The sequence below is a fragment of the Cibotium barometz genome, chromosome 17 (genome assembly GCF_041138505.1).
Source record: "Cibotium barometz isolate CiBa-2024 chromosome 17, ASM4113850v1, whole genome shotgun sequence".
NCBI lineage: Eukaryota > Viridiplantae > Streptophyta > Polypodiopsida > Cyatheales > Cibotiaceae > Cibotium > Cibotium barometz.
This window is the reverse complement of record NC_141062.1, coordinates 36,498,773-36,524,229: the sequence shown is the minus strand read 5'-3', so window position 1 is coordinate 36,524,229 and position 25,457 is coordinate 36,498,773. Positions and strand designations below refer to the sequence as shown.

General features: G+C 43.8%; 2 protein-coding genes across 5 annotated transcripts in view; both read right to left on the bottom strand.

Moving 5' to 3' along the window:
- Nucleotides 1-25,457, bottom strand: part of LOC147629944 (AT-hook motif nuclear-localized protein 10-like) — a 76,888-nt gene that overhangs the window by 34,052 nt on the left and 17,379 nt on the right. For all 4 annotated transcript variants that reach the window (XM_086811479.1, XM_086811481.1, XM_086811482.1 and 1 more), the window contains one exon: nucleotides 11,622-11,674. In XM_086811479.1, the coding sequence (XP_086667605.1) occupies nucleotides 11,622-11,674 (53 nt within the window). The remainder of the gene's footprint in view (nucleotides 1-11,621; nucleotides 11,675-25,457) is intronic.
- LOC147629945 (uncharacterized) lies at nucleotides 22,097-23,532 on the bottom strand. Its single transcript, XM_086811483.1, has 4 exons — nucleotides 23,456-23,532; nucleotides 22,999-23,344; nucleotides 22,732-22,893; nucleotides 22,097-22,626 (listed from the first exon to the last, which is right to left on the bottom strand). Exons 1-4 carry the CDS (start codon nucleotides 23,503-23,505, stop codon nucleotides 22,204-22,206), a joined length of 981 nt encoding a protein of 326 aa, XP_086667609.1. The 5' UTR covers nucleotides 23,506-23,532; the 3' UTR covers nucleotides 22,097-22,203.

Here is a 25,457-nt window from a genome sequence, read left to right as displayed (position 1 = left end):
ATAGGCCATACACACATGAGGGAGAATGATAAGACCCAATCTTGGAGTCGTGCTTTGTGAGCTAAGTATTTTTTTATTTATTTTCCTCTCAATTATTGAATATGTTGAGCATGTGGTGTTTAATGAATTATTTGAATTAAATCAATTCTTGTACGTTTCTTTAAATTCTCTTTCCCTAGAAAATTAGATCCGTGACATAAATAAATTAAGTAACTATAGCATGATCACACTTACTACCATACTTACTAAAATTTGGAGTGGTGGGTTTATATAACGTTGGTTGTAGGGACAGTGGAGGACAAGGAATTTAGAGCCTGCTGAGGGAGAGCCACCAAAATATCATAAATTAGATCCGTGACATAAATAAATTAAGTAACGGGATGATAAGACCCAATCTTGGAGTCGTGCTTTGCAAGCTAAGTATTTTTTTATTTATTTTCCTCTCAATTATTGAATATATTGAGCATGTGGTGTTTAATGAATTATTTGAATTAAATCAATTCTTGTAAGTTTCTTTAAATTCTCTTTCCCTAGAAAATTAGATCCGTGACATAAATAAATTAAGTAACTATAGCATGATCACACTTACTATCATACTTACTAAAATTTGGAGTGGTTTATATAACGTTGGTCATAGGGGCAGTGGAGGACAAGGAATTAAGAGCCTGCTAAGGGAGAGCCACCAAAATATGTGCTATCATTTGTTGATGATGGATTTGCACAACTTTCCAGCCCAGTCTTTGTTGGAACTCTCGGTCAGCTTTCTCTCTGTGGCATGGGTCTTCCTCATATTTGCGTGTGGCTTCCTTATCCCTTTGTTCCTCCGCACGTCTCAGTTCTTTCTCTTATTCTACTTTTCTTTATGCTTCTTCATCTTTTCTTCTTTGTTCTTCACGTCGGTCTTCATCTTTTCTTCTTCGTTCCTCGATATGTAGAATGCAACAAGCCACCCTAATAGACACTTAACCTTGATGACTTTCATTGTTGACAACCACGCATATATTACACTACAAACATTCATAATGTGACCCACACACCTTATGGTCCATGACATTGGATACATTACGTAAATATCTAAAAGAAGTGGTCTACACACACCACAAAGTTTGCTCCATAAAGAAATTGTCGCTACTTCTTCAATGCATAGATTTCCGCATAAATCTCTTTCTCATGCATATCAATTAGCTTTGTTAGCTTTTGACTCACAAAAGCTACAAATGGTTGCACTTGTGATTGGGTTTCTCCCATATCATAGTTTCTACCATCCGTTTCAACCGCAAGTGGTTTACTTGGATCAAGTATATGTAACATAGAGGCCATGGCAACATGGTACTTCGAATTCTTAAGGCACTCATTGAGTTCCTTAAGTCATAGGTCTGTATTAATTGACTTATACGAGGCCTCTTTCCCTATTCCTTTCAAAAGGTTAGATAGAAGCAATGCCAATAAGATATAGTTTTGGACATAAGTCTTAAAGAATTGCATACAATCACAAGAAAGATAATATAGTCAACAATTTCATTCTTAAAATAGAACCACTCTTTGCCAAGTAAGATATCCAAATTTGGAAGTTCAACTTCTTCTCGTACTCATAGTTGTTTCTCGTACCGGTACGAACCCATTCGTACGTAAGGTTCGTACAGTACGATATCATGCGGTACGAGGTTTTTTTTCCCCCCAAAAAAAATTTGGGAAAAAAATTTCCAAATGCTTTAAAAAAATATAAAAACCCTGCATAACGAAGATCCCAAATGCTCACAATACTTCGCAGTGTCCACTCAGTATTCCATATGGGGTTGTTGAGAGACCTAAAAAATCTGGCAAGGTAGATTGGTAGTGTACACTTGATTGGTAGGATGAGAGAATCTTGCTACATCACTTGGAGATCCCTGGTATAGGTAGGCTAGATAGTTAGATTCTCAAGTTATGTACAAGGGAGAAGATTTGGACATGGCCATTTTGATCTAGAGATAAGTCCCTAAACCTATCACCCTAGATGCACTGCTCGTATTTGTGCAAGGACGGTCCCTTATTCATAAACGCTACACTAGGAGACCTTTGGTATCGCATTACCCATCCAGGTTCTTTTTTGGAGACAGTTGGGAGATCCAACTGGGAGAGACACATATCCATGTTCTCGTTCCTCAAGCACAATAGACTCCTCCCCTCCCAACCTTCCCTCACATTCAAGCTTGAAGCTCTATAGGTTGTAAGTGTAAAAAAAAACCGTATTTTATCGTATGGCATCTGAAAATTTCATATCGTACCAAAAATTCCCATACGATATCGTATTTTCGTATCGTGACAACTATGCTCGTACTCGTGAACATAAAAGGGAGACTCCCAACGCTCGATCAGAACACATCATAAAATCCCCTTTAGCAAAGCTCACCACATAATTGTGGAAAGTCTTGCTTATAGGTAGGCTCAATTCCTATGCCAATGAGGCATCAATAAGATTGTTTGTACTTCAATCATACATGTGTCGGTCTACCCATGAGTGATTCTCGAGAAAAAGCATCAAGTCATGAGAACAAAATGACAAAGCATGCAAATCACAACTATAGCTAATAAGTATCAAGCAACAAGATGGCAAGTTGCAAGTTACGTATCCAGTACTATTCGTTGGGATTAGGGCCTGATCTGGAAAAGTTAGGAGAGCCCTAACATTAGGGAAAGCATGTTGATACAAGTGGCTAGGGTTCATAATTGCCATGGATACTCGCTATTTATGTCTAGATGGTTATTTATAGCAACAATAGTTATATATACCTAGACGAATCCAAGAACATGCCCAAATTCACCTTATAAGAAAGTGCAATTTATAACCTCATGGTAGTTATCCACAAGACAATAAACCATCAACTCCATCATGCATAGTATGGACTAGATACTATGACATCCCCACTAACGTCATCAGTGCCAAATAGTGGGTGTAGAACTTGGTATCAATATATGCTCCCACACACACACACACGCTTGTCATTAAGGATGACAATTGGTATGTGCCTGGACCAAGGGTCGTCATACTCCTACCGTAGACATGGTGGATAATAGAAAGTCTTGCCAACGCGGAGGGTTTGTACGGGCAAGCATTGGTGGTGTGTGTAACGGGTGCAAGCATCCAAATAAACACTCCAATCCTAGTTTGAATACACGTGCAAAACCATGAGAAACTTTACACTGAATGAAAACTATCCTCACTCAACACATCATTGGGGTTGGAATGGGTCGCCCCCCCCCCCTTAAGAACAACTTCATTCCAAGGAGTATTTTATAGTACAAGAATGAAGGTGCTTTGCACCAGATTTCCCAAACAATGAAAACAATGACAAACCTCGGCCCAAGCCCAAGGCAAGGAGTGCTTCCAGCTTCTCAACCCCTTGGTGGATCTCACAAGATCTAGGCCCCACCTCACACAAGCCCCGCAGGTGTAGATCTCACAGGCACTAGAGTCCCAGTCTCACCAAGTGGGAAGAGTTATCTTCTCTTAGGGATTAGGAATGATTAACCACTTTGTCCTGGTTTTTCTTGTAGTACAAAGAAAACTTTGATCCCTGACACAGCAACTTATACGATGGGAAAAGTTTTTATACAACCAAAAAAACTCCCCATACAAATTATACAGGTCTTAGGATTTCCAGAGTGTATGAAAATCTTCATAGCTGCAGTAGGGCTTCTCTACAGTGTTTCAAAATCATGACATCATCAAAAATGCTTCCATACAATTAACCAGGAGTAACACAACACCATACAGCAGGTATAGCAAGTACAACCCGTACTACAGGTACAAGAAATAAACAGCAACAAGTACGGATGGTTCTAGTACCATCGAACAGCAAGTATAATACTTACAGGCTTTCGTACAGTAGAACAAATGTAGCACAGCGGTAGTAGGACTTTCGTACAGCAGATACGGGTACAGCTGGTACAAATATGGCAGAAACAGGTGCAGTTCAGCACTGGGTAGCTGGTACAGCAGATGCAGTTGAGCAAGTACAGCAGGTACGGTACTGAGCAGGTGCAGTACAGCTTGTAAGGTTCAGCATGTGCAGCAGGCTTGTGTTGCCGCCATCATTTTTGCCTCTCTTTGCAATGTCTCTGTCCCACTACAACTGGCCAACCAGTTGTTATCAAATCATGTAGCCTTGTTTCGTGCAGAACCCTATGGTAACCACTGTGTTACCCATGCTGTTTGTCGTAGCTTTGCTCTCCTTGATATAACCGAACTGTCGGCACAACATGTATAGAGACTGCCAGGACAGTCGGCAAGCACCACAGAGCAGAATCAGCAAAGAAGGTGCCGTTCAAGAGATACAAAGGATAAGTATCACACTTGGAGCTAGACGAACAGCCGCCTTCATTCGATCATGGCGAAAGTAGAGAAAGGGAAATGCGCATGCGGACAGTCACTAGGCAAAAAACGACATACAGCCATCTTCTGTGTGATCTCTAGCAAGAGAAGACCCCCATCAACTTGTCTTATGCGTTCAGGTTGGCCAAAAAAAAAAAATGGAAAGCCTCAAAATTTAGAAAGTTTCTTCTTTTGGAGATATCTGGTGGCTTCTATTCCTTTCCATCTTTCCACAAGTTTTTAATGCCAAATGAAGTGCCCATAACACGGGCAATGCCCCACCTTGGATTATATCTATGGAGATTTCTTTCTTGGACGAGATTTATATAGATATTGGGCTTCACAAGCAATTTCTATGGACGTATCTGTCCGAGTTTATAGAGAAGAAATCTTTGGATATCTCATGGATATGATGCTTTTATGGATAAAGTCCACCTCTACTCCAAGGTGTGTGGTTAGCACGGAGTATGTGGTAAGAGTTATGGTATACAAGGATTATGGTATACAGGTCTATGGATTCTTGGACTTCTTTTCTAGGGATTTGGATCCATCCTCAGGTTTATGGATTATGTTTATGATTCCCTTTTACTGGGATGGATTATTCTTTTTGGCTCCCTTTATTTGGGATGCATTGGACTTATGGAACTCATGGTTCACATACCCTGTGTAGTGTTCTCTTGTCCTACGTACTCTCTTAAAGGTTGTTTCTACCATGTGAGGGTGGAACAATAGAGAGCAGATGGAAGGGAACATGGGCACTTCAAAGGGTAGTGACAAGCACAACATACCCTGTGTGGTGTTCTCTTGTCCTACGTGCTGTCTTGAAGATTGTTTCTACCATGTGAGGGTGGAACAATAGAGAGCAGATGGAAGGGAACATGGGCACTTCAAAGGATAGTGACAAGCACAACATACCCTGTGTGGTGTTCTTTTGTCCTACGAGCTCTCTTGAAGATTGTTTCTACCATGTGTGGGTGGAACAATAGAGAGTAGATGGAAGGGAACATGGGCACTTGAGAGGGTAGTGTGAGTTGGTGGCCGAAATGCCTATAAACTATGTGTAGCAGAAATGCTTATGGAACACCAGGTTATCTATGCCTGCGAGTGATTGTTTGATCTTGTTACTTGAGCCCACCTCTCATCCAAGGTGTGTGGTCAGAGTACCAACACGGAGTGCAAGTGGTAAAGTGGACATGACGGGACTTATGTCTATGCCAACGGTCCTGTGGACTGATGTCTTGTTGGCAAGAGACTTATTTTGTCTCGCCCATTTACTTGGGACATGGATTAATGATATCTAGACTTATGGGACTGATTTGTCTCGCCCATTTACTTGGGACATGATTATGATATCTGGACTTATGGGACTGTTTTTGTCTCGCCCATTTATCTTGGGACATGATTTTGATATTGGTATTATGGAGACTTATTTAGTCTCGCCCATTTCTTTGGGGCATGGATTCTTCAGTTATATTGGATTTTTGAGACTGTCTCGTCTCGCCCAATCGATGGGACATGATTATATCTTGCATATATGGCTTGAAGCTTAAAGTTGCGGACAACTTTTAAGAAGCTGGGGAGGATGGCACCAGCCTAGACATTTCCCAGTCTGAAAGGGGTTTGGTGGACTCCAGGATGTTTAAATATTTGGAAAGTACAAGCTTTGGGAATGGGGGATTATCCTAGAATACAAAGGACCACACTCCTAAAATTTGGGGGAGTTGCTATTCTTGGCCCGACTCCGATGGAAATTCTATTCGCGTCATTACATCTGGAATTGAGAAGATACCAAGAGTTGGCAAAGTGCCTATGACAGAATGTCTACCAATTGGGATATTTTTAGAGATAAAGTTTATGGAAGGACCCATCTCTTAGATTGGGACATGTGGCAAGGAGGTGGACCAAAGTGAGACAAGTGGCCAGACATTTGTTAGAAAGTGGATCAAAGTGAGACAAGTGGCCTCACACTTGTCACTTCTGCTATTGTGTGACTCTCCACTTGTCATCGTAGCCTTCTCTTGCCATTTTAGCTCATGGGAGGCCCAAATCTATATTAATGGAGGCTCTCTTGCTGCACACTAGCCTCTACCACCGTTGAAGGCTGCCCTAATGATGGCTACTCTCTCTCTCTCTCTCTCAAAGGCTGCCCATGAAGAATACCGGCTGTTGGGGACTGTTTTGGAGGCTTCCATCGCGAAGAAATACTGAAGGCAAGGGTATTAAATCATTTATTATGATTTCTAGCCATTGTACTTGTTGCACCAGCATTTGTACTTGTTGTACCTGCTATACCAACCATCGTACCGGCTGTACCAACAACTGTACCTACTGTACCAACCACCATACCGTCTGTACCAGCCATTGTACCTACTGTACCAGCATTTATACTTGTTGTACCTACTGTACCAACCACTATACCGGCTGTACCAGCCACTGTACCTGCTGTACCAGCCACTATACCGACTATACCAACCACTGTACCTGCTGTACCAGCCACTGTACTTGCTGTACCAACCATTGTACCTGTTGTACCGGCTGAATGGAGAGTTGTACTTGCTATACCAGCTCTATTGCATGAAGACCCGTGGTTTTTGGGGAAGAATCGGTACCCACACAGAGGTATATGGATTATATTGTTGGCTCGGCATTTCTACAGCCTATGTTCCGGCTTGGTAGCCTTGTGTTGGGCTGTGTCATTTGTGGATGTTTTGTCCAGCTTTATGTTTTATGCAAAGTGATGATGGATATGTGTTAAGGCTGTGGCCATGTTTAAGTATTTTAACATGCATTGATGGTATCAACAAGCGTGTAAAAGGCCCTAGTCTCCCGGGCACCCGCCGCGAGTTACACTCTAACTGATGTGAAGAGGTGCATATCTGCCCAATGGCGCACCTCAATCCATGAGACACATGGGTATCCATGTAGCTCAGTCTATGTATAAAGCCATCCTCAGTGGTGCGGAGAAGATGGTCTCTATAGAAAGCCATCTTCGTCCCCAACTCCTGTGAGGGCTCTAGCCATGTCCTCCTAGTGTCCAACTGAATGAGGTCCTGTCTGATGACTCTAATAATCTCAGAATGTGTCAAGGTGAGAGAGGGTGCCTCCAGAGAGTACTGTAAGGGTGAAGGTCTGTCTAAATTGAACCCGTGGAGCTCAAACCACGATGCTATCTCCACATACCAACATGAAGTGTCTCTTTCCATGGCTAGCTGATGAGAGGACTCTAAAGCAAGTCGTGCATACCGATGTCGGAAAAGCTCCCACGTGCTATGGATGAAGGACACTGATCTGGCAAGAGCCTCAACTACGATCCGTGGTGCTCCCATCTCGGCTCTAATAATCTCATGAGGTACCGAGGCCTTAGCCCGAATCATCCTAGAGATCATGGACACAAGTGGTCTCTCCATCGATCTCCATCCATCGTATGTGCATCTTGATCGACTGTGACGATCTAGGCTAGGCCCCCAGATCTGTACTCCATATAGCATAGCCAATGTGACCAGCGTGTCAAAAAGCCACATCTTAGAGCGTGGCTCCTGAAACTGTACCTGTGAGCACATCCTCTCTAGACCTCCTAGTGCTACATATCCTCTAGTCAATCTGGCCTCTGCTGCCCCCCTCATGGAAAATGTGGGCCCAGTGAACACCACTCCAAGATATGTGTATGAGTCAACATACTCCACTGTCTCCTGCCCATATGTGAAAATAGGCGCTGATCTCCAAACCCACTGAGCTGTAGTGTTAAACACCATAACCTTGGTCTTACCAAGGTTAACTGAGAGCCCACTGTCATGTGCATAAGCATGTAAAGTATCCAAGTGCCTCTGCATACCCTCTGGTGAGTCTGCTCTATAAGCACAATATCATCAGCATATAAGAGCAGAGGTATCCAAGTGCCAGCCAACTGGGCTCCTCTGTCCCCTCATGTCTCAATATAATCAGAGATCTCATCAATGTATAGTCCAAATAGAGTCGGAGAGAGCGGGCAGCCCTGTTTCAGCCCTATAGTGGAGTGTACTAGCTGGGAGAGACCCTCTGAAGTCCGCACCTACCCAATTACTGTCTCATAAAGTGCCATAATACCCCAAATGAGCTCATATGGAACCCCCAAGTCTTGCAGCCTGCGCATCATTCTAGCTCTGGGCACTGTGTCAAAGGCCTTGCAGAAATCCACAAAGCCACAGTAGATCCTCCTCCCATGTGCTTTGCCCTCCTCAATGATAGCCCTGAGGGTAAAGATATGATCCAAAGTAGAGAATCTCCTCCTGAAACCGTTCTGTCCGTGAGCTCGGACCCCTTGTCTTTCTGCCCATCTGCTCAACTCCTGCTCAAGAATAGAGGCATATAGCTTGACCAGCGAGTGACCAATCATAATGGTGCGGTAGTTAGTCGGCAGGCTCGGATCTCCAGACTTGAGTACCGGCACAATCGTGGAAGTACTCTAAGTCCCAGGAAACCCCTCACACATGGATCTATTAAACATGAGAGCTAGCAAGTCTACAATCATATCTCTAGCATGTATGAAATGCTCGGCTACAATGCCCTCATGATCCTGTGCCCTCCCTGTATGCAATCTGTTGATGGCCCTCCTCACCATCTCTGATGTGAAGAAGGTAGAAGTGGGTGGGCAAGGCTCCATGATGAAACATACCATGGATAGCATTGTATCACTTTGGTCTTATAGACCCATTGGATCTTTAGGAGATGTTGAATATAACTCTCTTTATTTCTATGTAGGTAGGTAGGTAGGTATGTATGTGTGTACCATAGATGAAACAAAGATGGATACGGATATGGAAACTGAAATTTCCACAAGGGTGAAAACAGAAACAGAAATGGAAACGGAAATGCCACATCAACAAGGACAGCTGAGGGAGGGGAGGGGCTGAAAGTTCATGGTTGTTTGTACACATGTGATCACATTATGACATGAATTTCAAGGTGTATGAGAATAGAAGGGGAATAAAATGGATATCAATTGATGTAATGGGCAATTTCTTACACAGTCATGTTGATCTCAGATGAAAAAAACTCACAAACGCATGGTGTAGTGGGAAGCGGAAATTCAAAATGTTTCCCTTAGTGGATAGAACGTTTCAACCAGCCGTTTCGAAGTCACCAAAACGTTTCCGTGCCAGACACGCTTCGATCCCTTTCCTACCCCAAAACGCATTTCCGCCGTCTTGATTAGCCATTTCTGCCCGTTTGGTGTGTACGTAGGTACGTACGTAATCAATCTGAAATAACCGGTCCTCAAGCTCAATGCATCTTGATAAGAGAAGGAGCTGGTTTGCATGGATGAAGGATATCAATTGATGTAATGGGCATTTTCTTACACAGTCATGTTGATCTCAGACGAAAAAACTCAGAAACGCATGGTGTAGTGGGAAATGGCAATTGGAAATGTTCCCCTTAGTGGATAAAACGTTTCAGCCAGCCGTTTCGAGGTCACCGAAATGTTTATGTCAGAGACACGCACTTCTGCCATCTCAAGTAGCCATTTCTGCCCATTTGGTGTATACGTACGTACATATATAATCAATCTGAAATAACAGGTCCTCAAGCTCAATGCATCTTGATAAGAGAAGGAGCTCGTTTGTGTGGATGAAGGCTATAAAAAGACAAGATTTTAAGTGAGCTGAACTATACACTAGATAGAGACGGTCCACGCTCCTTAGGCACAGCCCCTACTTAATGACCCGGGAGCAAGGGACGTGTTGCCGTGGGCCATTGTCTGTCAGATTCTTGGGGGGGGGTTGTTATTTTGTGTTTGGGGTAGGTGGCAGTGGGGTAGTGGAGGTGGGCAAGGCTGAAAAAACAAGGGAAGGGGTTGAAGGCAAGGAGGGCACTTTTTTTCTTTTCTTTTTCCTTTTTTTTTTTGTGTGTTTGGGGGGGGGGGGGGGGAGGAGACAATAGATTAGCTCATGCTGTTATTTGTCAAATTAGAGGTTTACGTTACTCGAGATTATCAAGTGCAAAGCAACCAAGTATTAAAAACAACATATATCAATCCACATGAATAACCTTTCAAGAATATAAAGTACCCCACCAACCCCATTTCTAGCATCAGGACCTATCAGATATGCAAAATAAGAATTCAGTATCTTAATCTTAAAGAACCTAAGAGATATATCAATACTTAAAGAAGCCTTACAAGGCTAGTACAACTACACGGAACATGTTTTGCCTTGTCTCGAAAGAAAAAATCCATTCCCCCTTCAGGCAATTGTTAGAATTCTCTATTCCACCAGATTAGCCATTGATAAAATCATCAAACTGTGTCATTTTGCCAAAACGCAAGAACTTGTATATACCAATGGCAAATTCCAAGTTATTTCCCAACCGTGACAAAAACCGAAGTGTTATCTCAACTCCATGAGAGAATTCACTATTCCACCAGATTAGCCATTGATAAAATTATCAAACTGTGTTATTTGCTAAAACAAAAGAACTTAGTATATGCCAATGGTGAGTCCACGTTATTTCCCAAACTTGACAAAAACCGAAGTGCAATCTTAACTCCATGAGAGAATTCCCTACTCCACCAGATTAGCCATTGATAGAATCATCAAACTGTGTTATTTTGCCAAAACGCAAGAACTTGTATATACCAATGGCAAGTCCACGTTATTTCCCAAAAGTTATTCCCAAATTTGACAAAAACCGAAGTGCAATCTTAACTCCATTAGAGTCTACTCTTAAAGCTTCAAATCATCAACTCCATCATGCAAAGCATAGACTACCTGCTGCTATAGTATCCATGCTTACACAAGAATTCATCTCTATCAGCTTCCCAACAAATCCTACCAAAAGCACATGGCCAAAGCACAGGGTTTCCAGAAACATCTGTTTCCAAGGGCCCCCCAGCCCGAAATACGTTTCACCTATTTCCCATTTCCAACATGGTGTGTTTCAACTGTCTCCCCTCTGATTTCCCCAAAGAGTACAGGTGTTTCCATTCTGCACCCCACCCATTTCAGTTAAGTCTAAGAATTTACTCATCCTACCTTCCTTCCTTCTCATTTACCTTACTTTCCTCTTCCATTTCTTCTCAAATCCCTTCCTCCCCCGTATATCTCCTCTTTTCCTTTCTCACCAGCTTGTACCTCCCATGTTGACGTGGCTTTTCCCTCTTTCAGCCCCCTCAAAAATGCCGTTTTCTGTTTCTGTACTTAAAATCATAAAGACCCATAATAAAAGTGACATAGCAAGAATAGTAAATGGTTCCGATGTCAATTTAAGAAACAAGTCATTGAGATACCAATACCTCTCCTGCGGCAACTGTTAAAACATGGGGCGTAAAATTTTGACCTGCGGCACCTGCAAAACGTACAAACCATAGAATCTTTACTATGATCTCTCTCTCTCTCTCTCTCTCTCTCTCTCTCTCTCTCTCTCTCTCTCTCTCTCTCTCTCCCCCTACCCATGTCACGTGCATGCCTCAACACATAGACAATCACTTCAGCAGCAATCGCCTAAAAGGCAAAGTCTGAGGGCATGTATGTACAAGTTTGGCAGTGTGTTAAGACACCCCCACACCAGGCGCCCAAGTCTCGAGACAGTTGGCCTCAGTTGGTGATGGGCAAACAAGCCAACCCTAACCAGCTGACCAGCCCTCATATCCCTATTAATGGGCAAGTCCAAGGTCATTCAAAGCATGGGAAGACCAAGGTTTGCAAAGCTGGAACCCCAAGCAAGACAGGGCATTTCATCATCCTTTTGCAGCTTTCACGAGCATTTACTCCTTGCTCAAGTGGAGGTCACCGAGACATCTAGCAAGGTTTGCACAGCATACTTCAAACAGTATCTGAGTTTGGATCTGTGTTTATCATTGCATACATCCATTCATGCAATATATAGTAGTTTAGGTCTAATGCCTTGTCTATCGTGTACTTACAGTTCATCATGTGATTTGTGGGCTCTTAGGGTTAGTAGGGCAGTTGCTATGGAAGCCTAAAAGCATAGTTGTCACAGTACAAAAATACGATATTGTACTGTACCGTGCGGTGCGGTGCGGTGCGGGACGGGAATTTTTGGTATGGAATGAAATTTTGGGATACCGTACGATAAAATACGGTTTTCTTTTACACTTACAAACTTAGATATTTTCAATTTGGAAGGGTAGACTCTAGAGAAGTTATGAGGGAAGGTTAGGGGGGGAGGGCACTTTAAAGGAGTTGAGCAATGAGGCTCAAGAGCTCAAGCCTATAGTAGGCCAAGATAAGCCAAACAAAAAAGTTAAAAAACAAAAACTGCCAACAGTCAATTCGTACCATACGGAATCATACAGTACGATATCGTACAAAATCGTACCGTGCGAACCATACTATATGAATAGGTTCGTACCGGTATGAGAAACAACTATGCCTAAAAGAATACATGGTGATGACTGTAGTAAAGAGAGAGTGAGAGATGTGCCAAACTGAAATGAGAGGGGCTCAGTGATTGCACGACTCAATGGTACTTTGATTGATGATTTCAAGCTTCAAAGAGTACAATTATAGGCTTTTAGAGCCTTATCTTTTGACACACCACACACTAGGGCAATGACATATGGCAAGTGTCCATGACATCATTGCTGTTAGAAGTCATCTCTTGTCTTTCTGTAGACGCCAAGGCCTTTGTTGTGGGTGTGCCCGCCCTTGTAGGTGTTATTCTCATTTTTCCTCACTCCCCGTATTTTTCCCCCACTTTTTCCCATTTTTCTGTGGCTTGGATAGCAGTCGTGAGCTGGCAGGAGGCTCTATCTTCTGGTCGACTGTACCTGCAAGTACCCGACTTCAATTCTATGCTGGCCTACTCAGGACAGCTGGCCGACTGGTATATGTGGCTGGTTGTGGAGATTCAGAGCCTGTCTCGGCGGCCTCTACTGCAAGCCGACTGCTGTATGGGGGCGATATAAAATGGCCCCACAGCCCTTGCCACATTGTGTATCATATTCCGGATCTTCTTTGTGTATATAGAGCAGAGTTACATGCCTCTATCTCTCTCTCTCTCTCTCTCTTGTGCTGTTTTTCTGCATTGCGTTTGCTCTCGTGTTCCCAGATTTTGTCATCATCTCCGCTGCGCATTCTGACAATTGCTTATCACATACAAACACATAAGTAGCTACAAGAGGTGGTTCACACACTCTTACACACTTCCTCACATAAGTATGTGTTTACACGCATACAAGGGCTTTTTCACATACATGAGGCTCCAAATACCCAACAACCCACCCTTCGGAGCGAAGGCGGTGAGACTCTTCCGCAAGAAAAGATGCTACCACCTACCCCATCCATGCTGCCTCATAGCAAGACTCACCATGCATCACCTCCCATGCCATGGTCATAGAGTCTCTCTAGTCAGAGTATTGGACCAAGGTAGCCAGATCAACACTTTGTCACCCCCCCTAACTCCTAACAAGGGTTTATATGAGAAAGGAGCCTTTCATAACATTAAGGCCCTTTAACACACACATGAAAAACACACAGGATTATTACATCTCATCCCGAGCAAAGAACCCAACAAAACTCACAATATAAAAACATCTAGAATACCCAGTCATAGTCTTCCTCACTGAGGGAGACTTGTGCTGTTGCTATGTTGATTTATTCAATCGGCTCCTCTTCTTCAACTATCAGATTCTACTTTTTCTCAAGTTTTCTAAAACATTGTGACTACTTGTGACCCAGACGTTGACAGTATCTGCACTTTATCTTTTTGTTAGACCTCCTATCCTATGCTCCAACAAAGCCCTTAACGTCCTCAAGGCTATTGCTAGATGCTTGGCCATCTTCGATTCTCCGGTCTTTTTCAATAGGCAGTGCTACCATGTCCTCAAATGTCGTTGAAGCTAGGCACAATACTTGGAGGGGTGGTTGGATTCGAGTAACATCTTGCATACTTTTCGTAAGAACAGCCATTTTATCTTCGTCATCAAGCTCACTTCAAGCTAGTGAGCTAGTGAACTAATGAGTAGAAATTTGCGAGATGATCACTTAATTCTTCACTTTTTCCATCTTAAGACCATAAATATAAGCTTCAAAAATACTTTGAAATCAGTGATTTTCTTTCCAAAGATACCTTCTAACTTGCTCTAGATTTGGTTGGACGTTGATTTGGAGCCAAAATGATGCATGAACAAATCTGCAAGTCCGAGGCCAATGATGGCGATTGCCCATTGATGGCATTGCCTCCAAGTTTTCAACTCTCGTCCCTCAGTCTGAGGAGCACTCTCATCACTCGAGACAATCTCCCATAGTCCTTCCTGCATCAAGAGTAACTGCATCTTGGTCCGCCATGTCGGAAACCCAATCCCTAACAATTTGTCCATAAGGAGATGCTTGATGAAGTAGCCCGATTCATTTTGCGAACTGTACAAGAGCTAGAAGCAAAAGCAGGCAAGAAAAGACTTTGCAAATCAGCTCATAGTGAGATCAAGCAAAGGAGGAGCATTAGAGGGTTGTCCTTTGTGCAGGAGAAGCACTTCTCTGCAACAAGGGTAAACAGAGTGCTACCATGTGCTCAAATGTCGTTGAAGCTAGGCACAGTACTTCGAGGGGTGGTTGGATTCGAGTAACATCTGGCATACTTTTTGTAGGGACAGCCATTTTATCTTCGTCATCAAGCTCACACTTCAAGCTAATGAGCTATTGAACTAATGAGTAGAAATTTGCAAGATGATCACTTAATTCTTCACTGTTTTCCATCTTAAGACCATAAAATATAAGCTTCAAAAAAATGGGCGAAACAGTTGGGCAGGCAGTGTTGAACAAGAGAGCGCGTCTAGGCGACAACTAGATGACAAAACGCAAAATGCCAGAGCAAAGTGCCAACCAAGCAAAAAGGCAAACGAAGGGATTCTCTAGAGTCGCACTATCCGAAATAGGCAGTGCAGATGGCAGTGCCACCGAGACAAGTTGGGCGGAGGTAGTGTTATGCACCTAGTGCTAGTCCTCGAGATTAGTGGCCTGATCTGACAAGGTTAGGGGAGCCCTAGGATTAGGAGAAAGCAAGCTAATACTGGCACCTAAGGTTATTATTAATAAATCCATGTGTACTAACTATTTATAACAGTTTAGTTGTTTATAGCAACAATGGCATAGTCACAGGGGACGGAGGGGACGGAGGCTTGGAACGCCGGCACGGCGAATCGGGACGGCGCAGGGACGGGGACGGACGTCCCCCACGGGACGTTTCTCACAGGGGACGGCGACAAGGACGGCGCTGGGACGGGGACGGCCGTCGGGGACGGCGCTGTGCGGGGACGGCAGAGAGCCGTTGCTCCTGCCGTTTTTGGCCGTTGCGCCTGCCTGGTTTCTAGCCGTTTATGGCTGTTGGGCCTTGGCTCTTCTAGCCATTTATGGCTGTTGGAGACAGCAGTAAGAGAGACAGTACGAGAGACGATTTTGAGTTCGTTTCAAGCTTCGGGGGCGTTGCCCCCGAACTCCCCCACCAAGGAGGGCCTAAATGGCTGCCGCCGGCCCCCCTTGGATCCCCCCGGCGGTAGAAATGAGTATTTTTTGAGTGCCGTTCCCTCCCCCGTCCCCGTTCCCTACTTATGGTCGTCCCCCGTCCCGTCCCGTCCCCGTCCCCGTCCCCGTAACCCGTCACCGTCCCCCGTCCCTTGTGACTATGAACAATGGGCATTGGGAGGTGAGCTAGCCTACACTCCTCTTAGGGGGTTTGTACTAATCACTCGTGTTTTGTGTTAGGAGATCTGTGGGGTTTTAACACTTGGTATCAGAGCAGCCTAAGCGCGGAAGGCATCCAATGCACAGGAGAAGGTCTTACTAAGCTTTTCCGTTCTGCTTTTCATGGATTCGCAAGATCCAGGTATTCTCTACACTTGATTTGATGCATACTAGTTGAAGGTATTTCTTTACGCCATGCCTAAGTTTTCATCTCAAGGAAAAGAAAACCCTTTAAGAAAAGAAACGACCTGAAACCCTAAAGAAAACCCTAATTTCCTTTCACCCTTACCCATCTATGTTTGTTGCCGTATTGAATAGACTGACACATTTCAAAGATCTTGTGACGCGTATGTTGCATGTAGGCGCAAGAGGGAAGCATGGGTGATGCAGACGACTATTGTCAGCATGCTCCATACTCTTCAGGCTCTATCGTATAGACAACCACGTGACTATCGTACACAAGTGACAAGTGTGCCGTGGGTGACAAACGGGTTCGGGGCCGCATGTGGAGGCAGCATGGGCAGCAAGGCAGCGCATCATCCAGGACAAGGTGGACAGCTTATAGCTATGTGGAGGGGAGGAGGGAAAGCATGGCCAGAGAGGGCAATTAGATGCTAAATACGGAGCCACGGGTGTTGTAATTGCTGCCCAAGGGAGACCAACCACAGTCGAAAAACAAATGCACAATCTTAGATCACTTAACCTTGATATTAATGAACCACATAAGCATCCACAAAGCTGAAAATGACAATACATAACTTGATACCACCACTGGGGCTGGAGAGGGCCGACCCCCTTCAATACAAATTGTATTTCTCGGAGTATTTGATGATTACAAGTTTCACGGGCTTGAGAGCTAGATTCTCCAAAACATGGAGTGAATACAAATACCAAAACAATGTATGTGTCGGTGAAGAATTCCGTTGCTGAAGACCAATCTTGGGCACTCTTCACCTTCCTAGGTTGAACACTTGCATGAAACTAGTGTTTCGGGACCGTGCACGAACAAGCACTCCCGTACTAACCCCTGGCAAAGTGCTCAACCACGGTGACAGGATGGCCGGTTCTCCTAGAGAAACGCTCCCAGCTTCAATCCCGGTCTCGTCTCGTCCTCAAGAGCTCCACTAGGAGAGAGAGAGCGTTTGTAAGAAAACTTTGCAAAACAGAGCAGAGAGAGTTGACATGCACAGAAATCTTGTCAAACAAGAGAGGAAAAACTTGGTGTTACCAAATGAGTCGTTGCCCTTCAACGTAGAGTTGTACGGTGCAGCGTACAAGCTGGTGCAGATCATAGTAACAAAAAAAACTATTTCTAGCTTTCGAAACCATGAAACTTCGAAACGGCTTTTAAAAACCTTGAAACCTCTCCAATACGACAGTTTCGCCCAAATTTCAGGTTTAGTTTTTTTTTTCCCTGCCCCATTTTTTTGGGATTTTTTTACTTTTGTTTTTCTTCCATATCCTCCTCATCACCTTCCTTCCCTCTTCTTCTCATGCCTCCCTCCTTCCCTTTTTCATCTTCTACTACTTCTTTCACTCTACTCCTCTTCTTTTTATATTCCTTTTTCTTCTCTCCTTTTTATCTTCCTTTCTCTTCTTCACTCCTTTTCTTCTCCCTTGCTTTTCTTCTTCTTTTCTCTTCTTCTCCTCCATTCTTTCCCCTTTTTCTTTATACACCATCCTTCAATGTCTTAAATCTTTCCAAATTTCTACCTTCTCTTCTTCAATTGCTTAAGAGTCCTTGATTAAACCATTTGGGCATCTAATGAAGCAAAATTGGCATAATGCCTCACCAAAATAAGGATGGTTCCTTGAGATGTGTGAGTAGACACCAATTTTTCATCATTACACTATGTTTTTAGATGGCTACTATAAGTTCTTTAGGTATTTATACTTTATGAAATTATTGATTTTTCGAAACCTCGAGGTTTCTTAGCCGAGGGACGAAACCTTTCGAAACAAAACCCCAAAACCCTCCAAACGAAAAAAACCTCAAAACATTTCTTGCGACTATGGGACGGATCAGGTACAAGCTGTTTGGGACATGTACAGGATGTACAAGGCCCGTACAGCTGTACAGGACAGGTTCAAGCTGGTACAGAGCTATACAAGGTGAGACCTGGTCACACACGGGTGGCAGGATACTGGCTCCCGTCCAAGTGACACAAAGTAACTGGCCCTTTCACATGAGACACCGGCCTCGCCTCATGTGAACATGGCACAAATCTGGCCGCTCTATGGATTGATAGTCCCATATAAGTGGCACCAAAAATGGAGATGGATCAAATGGACGGCCAAATGGTGACATCCTCCCGGCTTCTAAACATTTGACCTCAATTGAAAAGCCTCACGATACGCCTACAAAGGTTGTGGGTAATCAACAAAGTAATCCTCATCTACCCACTTTGCATCAATCGGTAAATAATTCTTAAACTCCACAAGGTATCTTCTGGAAAGCTTTCATGCTGGTAGCTTTCTCTCCTTGTGAAACACAATCTGCTCTAGCTTGAGGATCTCTTCAAGCTCATCAACCTCTGGCGGATCTTCTATGACAAGCTCCTCAAGATCTGGCCCCACATACTTCCGCAAAAGACTCACATGAAAGACATTGTGAATCTTCCAATGACTGTGTAAAGCAAGCCTATAAACCACTTCATTGATCTTCTCTATCACCTTGAAGGGTCCATAATACCGAGTAGAAATCTTAGGTCTCTCATCCTAGCCTCTTCCGAAGCCTAGCTTTCTCAAATTTCAGCAATACCCAATCACCTTCTTTGACTTGCATGTCCCTTCTATGCTTGTCGCTCGGCAATCCTCTTATGCTTGTCTTGAGATGTTGCAATGGCTGTCCGCACCTAAGCAAAGGCTACATCCAAATCACACACATACTCATTACCTGCAAAAATCTCATCCTTTGTGCGAAGGATGGGTGGCAAGACCACTCTGCCATAGATAATCTCAAACGGGTCTTTTCCCATGGAGGCATGCATTGTGTTACTGTAGGCAAACTTTACAAGTGGAAGATACTTCTCCCATGCACTCTTTTGATCTGCCACAAAACACTTTAACAAATCCAACACAGCTGAATTTGCAACCTCACTCTTAACCATCCATTTGCGGGTGATAGGCCGATGAGAACTCAAGCTTAGTGCCCATGTTGTCAAATAAGGCCCTCCAAAAGAGACTCATAGTCCTGGGATCTCTATACCCAACAATGGACTTTGGCATACCATGATGCTTAAATATCTGAGAAAGAAAAAGGTTCACCATATGACCTGCTTTAATGGTTTTCTTGACTTGCAAGAAGTGCTTGCTTACTAAACCTGTCCACAATGGTCCAAATAGCATCGTTTCCTTGCGGGGATCTAGGCAAGTCCAAAATGAAGTCCATAGTAATGCTTTCACATGGTTACAGGGGAATAGGCAAAGGCTAAAGGAAACCTGAAGGCTTTTTCCTATCAAATTTCACCTTTTGACAAGTGATACATGCGCGTGCATAAGCCTCAATGTCCTTATGCATGCTTGGCCAAAAGAAATATCTCTCAATCATGCATGTCATAGGTAAAATACCTCTATGACCAACATAAGGTGAAGCGTAACATTCCTCCATAACCTTTGAACACATATCCTTCACCACACACAAACAGTTATCCTTCATGAGATAACCCTCTTGGATCACATAGGAGGCATGTGTGTGACCAACCATCGAATCAGCCCAAATATGGCGAAAATCAACATCCAAATGGTACAAATCACGCATGCCAATCGAGTCCCCATGTGAGGCCACTGAAACGGCAGCCACATATGGCCTCCTAGACAAGGTATCTACCACTACATTCTTCTTTCCCGGAGTGTGTACAGTCTGAAAATGGAGCATTCCACCGTGAATGGCTTTTGCAAGTCCGGAACAATCAATACAAGCCCAAATATGATAGCATCCTTCAGTTATTTATGACGTTTATGCTTTCACAACTCTTCAAACACTGTGGCCAAGTGAATCCTATGCCCTTGCTCATTCTTGGAGAAAACCAAGATGTCATCAAAGAATACACCTGTGAATTTACAATGGGCTCGAAAGATCCTGCCCATCATACGGTTAAATGTTGCAGGGGCATTGGTAAGGCCAAAAGGCATCACCAAAAACTCATACAACCCAAAAGCTCTCCTGAATGTGGTCTTATCGACATCCTCGGGTACCACACGAATCTAGTGATAACCACTCTTCAAATCGATGCGACTAAAACAAGCCAAACCATCAAGTTTATCCAAGATGTCATCTATGCGCGGAATCGAAAACCAATTCTTGATGGTGAGCTTGTTTAGAGCTCGGTAATCCACGCATATATGGAATGATCCATCTTTTTTTTGCACAAGCAGCATGGGAGAGCAAAAGGGTGAGGAGCTTGGCTGAACCAAACCCTTCTCCAAAAGCTCATTAACCTGCTTCATGATTTTCTCTTATTGTGCGGCACTCACACGATATGCAAGTTTGTTAGAAGGGAACTACCTGTGTAACTATTTGATCCTCCTAGCTCTATTTCACATGATGAAATCCATGCCCGGACACCAGACAGGTGGAAGAAGACATGGGGACAAGGTCCATAAGGATTGATTAAGAAAAAGCACCATTCTTGGTCAAAAAGCAAGAAAAAATAAAAAGTCAAACAAGGTTGACCACGAGCCAAGGGCACCACTGCTTTCTCAAAAACCAGCTCTAAGGCCGAAAAGCAAGGCCTTAAAGCCAGAAAAGCAAAGCACCAAAAGTTGAGTAATATTTTATTAATAAAGTGAAAAGAGAAAAGCAAAGCTTAAGAAGGCAAAGCAAAAGCATGAAGGCTTTTTGGCAAAAAGAAGGGTCTCTTACAAGTATAAAAAAGGATTGGACTTCTCTTGTAGTACCATGAACAAGATCATTGAAGATTGAAGGAGATCGTGGAGAATGTGTGGACACCATTATGATCATGAAGAGCTTCTTCGCCATCAACACCTTCTCCAACATGCTTTTCAGATGTACACTCAACCCTAGACTTGTATGGGCATATGCATGGGCAATACGGACATGTACGGGAGCCATGTGTGAAACTATACGGACATGTAAAAACGGAAATTTCAGAAACCCTAAAACTGCTCCAAAAACCCTAAAAACTGCTTTTTGGATGTTTTTATCGCCCAAAAACCATTAAAACAAGTTTTTATTAGCTTTCTTGCGAGAAAGAGCTTTTCCATGGTTTTCTTCATGGACAAGGCTATAGGAGTTGTGGAGATTACTCATGGGATGAGAGTGTGTTTCTTGGACTTGGACATGGAGAACTTGGACATAGAGTTTGGACATGGAACATGAAGCTTGGACATGGAACATGAAGCTTGGACATAAACATAGAACTTGGACATATAGGTTAGGCATGAAGCTTGGACATGAACATGGAACTTGGACTTGGATTTGGACTTGGACTTGGATCTAGACTTGGACTTGGACTTGGATTTGGATTCATTGGACTTGGATTCATTGGATTTAGATTTGGATATTTGGATTTGATACTAGCCCGGTGAGAGATACTTGTGGGTCATCCCCGTGGTGTGCTCGACATCAAAGATCTTGTACGTCGACATCGACTTGGATATCCTACATCGGCATATTTGTTTGTTTTGTATTCATTGATTGTATTGATCCTGGCCAACGTGCCCATGGATTATTCCTGAATAAATTCCTGAAAGGGGGCAGGGCCTGTTCCCCGCTCAATGTGGTGTACTGTGCAAGATCCCCATCAAGGTGGTAAGGTACGTAGTGTACGGTACGCTATCAGTACGTACCGAACGTACTTCTGTACGGAACAAATTTTAAGGTACGTAAACAGTACGTACCATTTGTAAACAGTCCTAGAAACCTGAATATTTTGTAGACATAGCAACCAAAATACTTAAAATAAAGAGACTGAACCTCATTACTTAAAGTTTAAATCAATTATCAGTTACCAAGCCCATTACACAATACCTCATGTTAACATTAAACAGTCATAGTGATATAAGCAAGAACCATGAAAGTCATAGATAATAAAAGATTGTACAAATATCATGTCTACAGCTGCCAGCACATGTCCTGGTCCACAAGTGCAAAAAGCAAAACAATGAAACACTACACAGTTGTCTAGACTCTAGAGTCTAGACGCAAGAGTCTCAAATCTCATCATCAGATGAAGATGATGAGTCTTCTGAAGAGAGCATGCCTCCATCATTGATACCATTGCCCTCTTCATCGAACTCTGGCTCAGTAGCAACAAGCTCCAGTGCATCCTCATCATGTGCCTCGGGAATCTGAGTGTGAATGAGTTCGACAGCCTCATTTGCACGCCTCTGCTGGGTGCGACGAACTGGAAGCTTTCCCCTGCGAATGCTCTCTCGTCTCGCAGAGCCTGGATCTGGAGCTGCCGGGCGTAGAGGAATGCTAAGAGATCGTGCACGTGAGCGGGTCACACAACGATCCACGCTCTCAAGCTCTCTATGTAAAGCTCTCAAAATCTCCTCTTGCTCATCTCTAATATGCCGATCCACAAGCTCCGGGCTGGGTTCATCTACCATTTTGAGTAGTGTTGGATCAACCTGTTTAAACATGCCACAAATTGCATATTGGACAATGGACATCCATTGAACTACAAAAAAATTTCTACTTCTAAGTTCTTATTGAGTCCAAATTTCAATGTATACCTGCTTCGGTGACCCCAAAGCATGGTAGCTTCGCACGAGCCTCATGTTAGCTCTGCAATACACCAACTTCTCTAATTGAGAAGTACTAAGGTGATTCCGAATCTTAGTGTGTATAAGGGAGTATGAGCTCCAGTTCCGCTCACATGCTCCAGCTGAGCAATCCTGTGCAAAAATGAGTGCAATGCGAGCAAATTTGTAAATCTTTCAATGCTAAAACATCAATCTTCATTTCCGAAGATTATACTTTAGAGATTAATTACAAGTTACCTGAGATAGAACACGAAGAGCAACTCGTGAAAGGTTTGGAAGACCAACCCTTCCATAAGAGTGCCACCATGTCAAAGGGAATTTCATGGCTTCCTTCCTCAATGACACAGGTCTCGCAAATGAAGCACCAATACCACTCATGTAAGTGGTGAACTCTCTATCAATCTGAAGTTGCTCCTCCTCTGAGAACATCCTTCCCACATACTCTGACTGCTTCATGCTCAAAGCAATATTATTCCATAGCTCTGGCGACCTGTAGAGAGGATGGAGCATGGCAGCCATCGCATGGATGGGACGGCTCATGAATGTCCACCGTTTGTCTACAATGTCCAGGATCTCACCTCGGCTGAAAATGAGAGATTGAACATACATGTCTTAGGTTATAGTGCTAAGAGAATCGAGAATCGAGAAGTCATAAAAATCAAAGAAAGAGGAAGAAATTAGAACTATTGCTTACCGTTGAGCAGTCATCATGGAGCACTGAGCAACATGGTCTTTCATTTGCATAAACAAATGAAAGACCAGCCCCAAAGTTGAGCCCTCCGTGTCTGTAAGTCGGAGAAGGACATACACGCGCTTAAGTGCAACTGAAAGGCTATGAACTTGCTGCCAAAAATCATCATCCAGGATCCGCCTCTGCAAGTATTTTGTACGCTCATCCTCTGAATTATGCATCTGTCGCCACCTTGGATCCACAACTGTTGATGATAGTGAATCTCTTATCTTGTAGAGCCTATCCAAGACCAAGAACATGTAGGCAAACCTGGTCTTGGATGGTCTCACCATATCCAAAGGGCTATGGCTCCGAAAGATGGCAAGAGCCTAATGCTTCTTGCGGAAGAAGGTGGTGATCTTTACAGCATCTGCAACAATGGGCTGCACCCAAACAAGCTTCCCAATGTCTTCCATAAGTAAATCAAGACAATGGGCAGCACATGGAGTCCACACTATATGTGGAAACTCTGCCTCGACCATTTGACCCATTGCCTTGCAGTTAGAGGCGTTGTCGGTCACCACCTGCACAACATTGTCCTCCCCAACCTCAAGGATAGCCTGTCGAATGTGGCCATAAATGAACTCCCCTGTGATCCTGTCGCCTGCTCTCCCTGCATCCAGGGCACGCAAGAAATAGGTGCCCAAGCAAGATGACACAAGGATATTGATTATGTGCCTCTTGCGAATGTCTGCCCACCCATCTGAAATAATAGTGCATCCAAACTCCTGCCAACCTGCTTTCACAGGTGTGAGCGCCTTGTCTATCAAGGCCTTCTGCTCATCCAACATGGATGTACGCATCTTCGTATACTGAGACCTGTCCATGTCTCAGTAGGCCCTACCTGCGCAATTGCTTTCACCATTCTTTTCCATTGGTCTGTCCTTAACACATTGAAGGATATATTACACTCAATAAGAGTGCGACAAATCTCCATTTCTGCCACCCTTTGCCGCTCTTTTACCCAAGCTTGTGATGAGATACAAGAACGCAGAGTGGATTGCTTTGATGCCTCCCCTGTACCTCTCGCATCTTGTGGCAGGAGGTCCTCATCATCAGCAATACGTGCCCTCTTCCTGCCTGTGGTGGATTGGGCTGAAGCCGAAAGACTTTCACCCTCATCTACTGTACCTGAACCTGTAACATCTCCAATAAAAGCATCATGGAGAGCATCTTGCGTACTTTCACCACCTCTAACACTGCTTGCACCACCCATTGCAGGACAATTCTCCACAATCAATTGGTCCCTCACAGCTTGTGGTATTTTATCACATGGACCACATTGATTGGTGCACCCGATACCTGTCATGTGCTTGATGACGCGAGTTATGGTGCTAGTGTACTGCTCCCCGCAATACTTGCATGCCCATAGCCGAGTACCTGATCCTTGCTGAGAAGGGGTGTTAACAACCCTCAGGACATTGGTGTGGATTGCCCAGTTCGGGTTAGTCTTGCGCGGCATGATGAAGCCTGGGCGTGAGAGAGAGCGAAGAAGAGCGAAGAAGCTACTCTGCAGAGTTTTGTAGGTACACACGATTGTGCAAGTATTCACATGGACCCAAAATTTTTTGGCTTGATGCCCAAAATCTGGTCGCTTATCCGCAAGCGCATGGTCGCCACACACGTTTCGCCACGCCACGCCACCTTTTTTAAAAAAAAAAAAACCGTACGGATCCGTACAGTACGGTACTGTACCGTACCGTACGGCTGTACCGTACTATACGGATCCGTACGTACGTACGGAATCAACCTTGATCCCCATTCCCTTTTCTCTCTCCCCCCTCTCTCTCTATATCTTTATATTTTTATCTCTTGGACACGTGGTTGAGTCACGGCACGCCCCACTGGGCTTACAACCTCGCACAAGATCTATGCGATGATCCTCGGGCCTCCCAAGAGATATCTCTCCTAGCAATATATCAGTAAAACAATCTCTATATGCATTAAGAAATTTCAACCTATCTTA